General features: G+C 50.9%; 1 protein-coding gene across 1 annotated transcript; it reads right to left on the minus strand.

Annotated features, from left to right (window-relative positions):
* Positions 1-656: 656 nt before the first annotated feature.
* Positions 657-5,765, minus strand: LOC135214661 (basic proline-rich protein-like). Its single transcript, XM_064248997.1, has 4 exons — positions 5,704-5,765; positions 2,574-3,401; positions 2,004-2,440; positions 657-982 (listed from the first exon to the last, which is right to left on the minus strand). The coding sequence occupies exons 1-4, from the start codon at positions 5,763-5,765 to the stop codon at positions 657-659; spliced, it is 1,653 nt and encodes a 550-aa protein (XP_064105067.1).
* Between the last annotated feature and the right edge of the window lie 322 nt (positions 5,766-6,087).

Consider the following 6,087-nt stretch of genomic DNA (forward strand, 5'->3'; position numbering starts at 1 on the left):
TGACTTTGTTGTGTAGATGTTGTTTGAAATACGGAGAGAAGTGTGACGCAAGGATAGTGATGTTGTTTTATAGGCTGCCTATTGACTGGTGAGGTCCTCGTAATTCCTGATGATGGAGGTGAAGAGCCCAAGGAAATGGAATTGAAGGAGAATTTTCGGCCTTGCGAGACACCATCCTTACAGTACCAGAGAGAGCAGCAGGTGAACTTGGACAGGATAATTTTTGAGCTGCAACAAGAGGCTTGACTACAATGAAGAGATTCAGGCGGCGGGCGGAATGGAAGAAAAGCACTCGTTTGATGCAGATAACTGAGGAGGTGTTGCAAGAACAGGCCTGGCAAGAAGGGCCCACTTATTCGAAGGTGGAGACTTTGTTTGTGAAGGAGAAGGATCAAGTGAAGATGGAAAAAACAGCAGCTGGAAGACAAGATTGTCAAGACAGAAGAAGAAAAATGAGCAGTTGATGGATTACACAAAGATGCCCTTTGTGAGAGGATGAATAGGGAACCGACAGTGCAATTACCAGAGGCAAACTGGCAGGTTGAGAGGCAAGAGGAAACTGCTACGAACGAAGGAGAAGGACCTGCAGATATAGAGCGAAGAAGCGGCGCGGATGGCGAGGCTCGTCCAGGAACGAAAGACGCGACCGAAAAGCGCTAATCGGACAGGAAAGACGCCGAGGTCAGGTTCGAGCTCCTGCAGAAGAAAGTGGAAGACCTTAGGAAGGAAAGGTGTGGACCTCCATTGTGAAGTTGAGGTTGCAAAACTGAAGAGAAAGGAGCTGAGGTGCCTCCTAGAGGAAGGCAAATCATGGCTTCAAGTGGCTGGATAGGAAGAGCGGTGTTCAGGGCGAACGGAACGACCAGTTGGAAGATGAGGTTGGAGAGGTGCGAGGAGCGAAGGAGAATTTGGTTTGCCAGGTGAAGAAGCTGCTGGGAATTAGAGATGCGTGGAGAAGGAGAAGTGGAAAATGAAGGAGCAGCTGTCCATGTTCAAGGAATGGAGCGACCAGTCTAAGCTGGCCTTGTGAAGAGGGATCAGATGTGAAAAACAATTTGAGGAGGATGTTTGTTGTATGGAAAGTTTTTTTTTTTATTGAAATCATAACAATAAAGTTTATCTAGAAAGTACGATTTTCATTTACACAATGAATTTTTTTAGCAAATTTTGTTTTTATTTAGATAATAATTGGAGTTTAACTGGAATTGAAAGGACTTGTTTGATAAATGCCATGTGTTAGAATTGATTTTAGTTTGGAATGGATTTTTAAGAGTGAAGTGCAATACTTGATTTTATGATTGAGAAAAGTAAAGGTTTGTATTTGATGAAAGTTTTGAAGTGTACTATAGAAGGTTTGATGTTTGATATGTAATAAGTTTGGTTTGTTAATGGTTGAAGGAAACATGAAAGTTATATGGAAAATAAGTATAAAACGTTTTGTAAGAGTTTTATTGATTGGTGGTGAAAGGGAAAGGAAAATGAAAGGATTGGTGGAGTGGCAAGATTGGAAGCAGAGGATAGAGAGCCGATTGGGGGAGGGGAGGGGCAGGAGAAGTAGAGGGATTCCAGAGAAGATTGGTGGAGTGCCAGGAGAAGCAGAGGATTAAAAAAGAGATTCATGGAGCGTCCAGAAGAAGAAGCAGAGACTTCAGAGAAGATTTGCGGAGTGCAAGGATAAGAAGGAGAGGATTCAGAGAAGATTCTGGCATGCGAAGAGAAGAAGCAGAGGATTGAGAGAAGGCCTGGAGAATTGAAAGGATTCAGTGGCATATTCTGGTTCTAAGGTTAAAGCAGAGTGTTACTCTCTATAGGGAGGGCGGGCGACGGGCCCGCCACGGGTCCCGGGACGTGCGGGCGGCGACGGCCCAACGCCACGGGTCCCGGGAAACGGGCGACGCCCGGCCCAGGGCGTCCCGGGAACGGGCGGGCCGACGGCCCGCCTGGCGTCCCGGGACGGGCGGGGCGACGGCCCGCCAGGCGTCCCGGGAACGGGCGGGGGCGACGGCCCGCCAGGCGTCCCGGGACGGGCGGGCGACGGCCCGCCAGGCGTCCCGGGAACGGGCGGGCCGACGGCCCGCCCTGCGTCCCGTGACGGGCGGGGCGACGGCCCGCCAGGTCGGGCCCGGGACTGGCGGGCGACGGCCCGCCAGGCGTCCCGGGACGGGCGGGCGGCGGTCCCGCCAGGGGCTTCCCGGGACGGGCGGGGCGACGGCCCGCCCAGGCTCCCCGGGACGGGCGGGCGACGGCCCGCCAGGCGTCCGCGGGACGGGCGGGCGCCGGCGTCGTCCCGGGACCTGGCGGGCCCGACGGCGGGGCGCCAGGCGTCCCGGGACGGCGGGCGCGACGGCCCGCCAGGGGCGACGGGTCGCGAGTCGCGCCTGCGTCACGGGCGTGGGCGACGGCCCGCCTGGCGTCCGGGACGGGCGGGCGACGGGCCCGCCTGCGTCCCGGGACGGGCGGGCGACGGCCCGTGGCGTCCCGGGACGGGCGGGCGACGGCCCGCTGGCGTCCCGGGACGGAGGGCGACGGCCCGACCTGGGCGTCCCGGGACGGCCTGGCGTCCCGGGACGGGCGGGCGACGGCCCGCCTGGCGTCCCGGGACGGGCGGGCGACGGCCCGCCTGGCGTCCCGGGACGGCCGGGGGGCGGTACGGCGCGGGCCCGACGGGTAGCCTGGCGGGCCCCACGGGACGGCCCGCCAGGCGTCCCGGGACGGGCGGGACGCCCGGGGCGAGTGGCGACGGGCGGTCGACGGCCCGCCTGGGCGTCCCGACCCGGGACGGGCGGGCGACGGCCCGCCTGGCGTCCCGGGACGAGCGACGGACTGGCGTCCGGGACTGGCGGGCGAACGGCCCGCCAGGCGTCCCGGGACGGGCGGGGCGACGGCCCGCCAGGCGTCCCGGGACGGGCGGGCGACGGCCCGCCAGGCGTACCCTGGGGCATGGCGACGGCCCGCAGGCGTCCCGGGACGGGCGGGCGCAGGCCCGCCGGCGTCCCGGGACTGGCGGGCGAGGCACGGCCCCCAGGCGTCCCGGGACGGGCGGGACGGCCCGCACGGGGCGCGGCGTCCCGGTAGGGCGGGCGACGGCCCGCCAGGCGTCGGGACGGCGGGCGACGGCCCGGCCTGGGCGTCCCGGGACGGGGGCGGGCGGACGGCCCGCAGGCGTCCCGGACGGGCGGGCGCGGCCCAGGTCAGGCCGTCCCGGGGACGGGCGGGGAAAGCGACGGCCCGCCAGGTGTCCCCGCCAGGCGTCCGGGACGGGTGGGCGGACGCCCGCCTGCGTCCCGGGACGGATGGGCGAGGAACCCCCGCCCAGGCGTCCCGGGACGGGCTTGCGGGACGGCCCGCCAGCGGGTCTTTTTGGCACGCCGGGACGGCGGGGGGACGGCCCGCCAGGCGTCCTGGGACGGGCGGGCGATGGCCCAATCAGAATGAACGCACAAAGTTGAAACGAACGCGCCAAGGTAAACAATGAACGAAGTATACAAAACACCATGTAAAATAACTTCAAATGTGACTTTTTAGATCGTCTGCATGATGGAAGCCTAATAAGAAATACTAATTCAAACAAAATCATTTCGAGCTCCTGTGGTCTCATTATTCGTTCGTTAATAGGCTGTTACAACGAGAAAGCAATTTCCCAGAAACGAAGTCTCTTTACCGAACTTTAACTTGTGTCTTTAGTGTAAATTGTAAATTACTTTATATTACTTTGAAAATGTGCATAAAGTACAAGGCAGTCGTACGTTCAATCTAACAATAACAACCAGAACTATTTCAAGAATACATTTTTACGAGCAATCAGCACAGTTCATCAATAAATGGAGCAGCTAAAATTTCTTGTTTTAGTAGTTCCGGCCACTAACATCTCTAACCCATCTCCATGGATTAGATAAAGCCTATATGTACTGTCGCGCACAATAGTTCGTTCCCTCTGCTGCTGAATCGGGCCCTTTCACACTATGCGATTCTAGTCGCACCAAGATACGATTGCGGTGCCGGATCTAAATGCGACACAAAATTGCGCAAATCGTACATTTGTCCGACTGCCGCACAAAGTGACCCAATTTTTTGACAAGCGCTTGCAGTCTGCTCTCAGCCTGTGGTGGTGACTATATACAGGAAGAGAAAAATGTCTTTATTTATTACATTTGAGAAAAAAGAAGAGAAAACCTAGAATTCACTCGGTACACCCTTTGAATACACACAGGCACTTGTACGGTGCATTTGTCACAATTTTCGAGGAGCTGAAGAGAGATAATGATAAATTTTGCAATTACTTCAGAATGTCTAAAAACAACCTTTGAGGAACTCTTGTCACATCTGCATGACCAGTCGCTAAAAGAAATACGACATTCAGAGATGATATTTCGCCAGCACAACAACTGGCAGTTACCATCAAGTAAGAGAAATAATATGGACCTTTCCTTGTAAACTTTGCTTTTCCATATAGAAATTAAAAATTAAAAAGGAGAAATGAAAACAACTAGTGTTAGCTGAAACTTCTCTATTTATCAAAAGTATAAACTGATATATCTATATAAAAACAAATCTTTTACTTTGATATAAAAAAATCCATCCATATCTCTGTTTCATTAATTAATGTAAGTAAAACGTAAGTGTCAACTATAAAAACTTCTAAAAAAAATATATATATCGAAATCAAAAGCAGCTTTTAGTCCTCTTTTATATCAATATCTGCCGATAACCTTCTAATAATTTCAGTATCAAAACGTAAATGTAACCTTAATGAAAAAAACAGCAAATCATTTAGTAAATCATTTCTCAGTAGTTTATACTTAAGCAATCCATAACCTGTAGTTCTTTCTTATTTACGAATAACACTATGTTATTATTATTGTATGGTGTTTTTTCGTTGCATGGAACAAGTGGTTATTCAGCAACGGGAATAACACTATTTATATCCCTCAAATGTTTTCAATACCCAATGCACCCGATCACCAGAAGCAGTGGAACTGTGGAAGTCTACTGCTGTCGCACTTATATGCAGGAAACAATCGCATAGTTTGAAGACACGTATTGAAGGCAATTGGCCACTGCAATCGCGTCTGGGTGCAGCACCAGGACATGGCCAGTGGGGCCTGTCGTCTGTAAGGGCGATGCCGGAGTCGAGAGTCCAGGGTTACCGCAAAGTCCGCACATCACCGAGAAATTATAGCTCCGCCCGGGGGGGGGGGGGGGGGGGATGTGTAGTGTTAATTTCACTTCCTAGCATACTTATATCGAAACTTATTCGGTTATAATCAGTTAAATCACTTCAACTAATGCAATTGCCTAATGCATATTTGCCGTTGTTTTCTCAAAATAAATAATAAATAAATAAATAATATATATATATATAAAATTACAAACGCAAATTGAAGATTGCTGGACCTAAAGAATGAATGCATTTTAAAACATCACGTTTGGGTTACGTCATATGCTGTTGTCAAAATCAGTTCTTAATTTGACAATCGCATGATCGTATTTGATAATGGCGCGTGAACACTCGAGACTAGTGAAAAATGGTTAATTTTCAAAAATATTAGTACTTTCAAAAATATCATATAATTTCAATCATTTTTCATTGATGGAAAAAAAGTTTAAAAGCTAAATATATATGCGGACCTACAGCGCCGCATACGTGAGGAGTGCAGACCTCAGCTCTGCATTCAATGACTCCCCCTCGAATCTTCTCCGCACTTTTGGTCGTTTCTCCGCACTTTGGCAACACTGCTGGTGAGCCACTGGAGAGTTGTCGTCATAGTTGATGGTTTTATACAGCATTATACTTTGTACAGAAAACTCCATTTCGCTAAAGAAACTTGGGCACAATTTTTACTTTTGCTTTTTTTTTATTTTTTTTTTTTTTTTTTTTTTTTTATTTTTATGAAACGTATGTTGACGACAACAAGTGAGTATTAATTAACTCACTATAAACATTTGTAAACGAAAGGGTGTGCTATTTATCTGTCAATTTACAAACATAATTCTCTAGACCTATCTGTTGCATTACTATCTTTTATTTATTTCTCATTTGTTTATTTATTAATTTGTTAACTTTCTGTTACTTCTTTCTAATGAACA

The sequence above is a fragment of the Macrobrachium nipponense genome, chromosome 46 (genome assembly GCF_015104395.2).
Source record: "Macrobrachium nipponense isolate FS-2020 chromosome 46, ASM1510439v2, whole genome shotgun sequence".
NCBI classification, from domain to species: domain Eukaryota; kingdom Metazoa; phylum Arthropoda; class Malacostraca; order Decapoda; family Palaemonidae; genus Macrobrachium; species Macrobrachium nipponense.

Excerpts from the sequence above, each read along its gene's own strand:
- LOC135214661 (XM_064248997.1), bottom strand. The coding sequence starts at position 5,765 with ATGACGACAACTCTCCAGTGGCTCACCAGCAGTGTTGCCAAAGTGCGG. Across the intron at positions 3,402-5,703 it reads GTGCGGAGAAACGACCAAAA|GACGCCTGGCGGGCCGTCCC; the intron begins GTGCGGAGAAGA and ends CGCCCGTCCCAG. Across the intron at positions 983-2,003 it reads CCCGGGACGCCTGGCGGGCC|CTGCTCCTTCATTTTCCACT; the intron begins GTCGCCCCCGCC and ends GAACATGGACAG.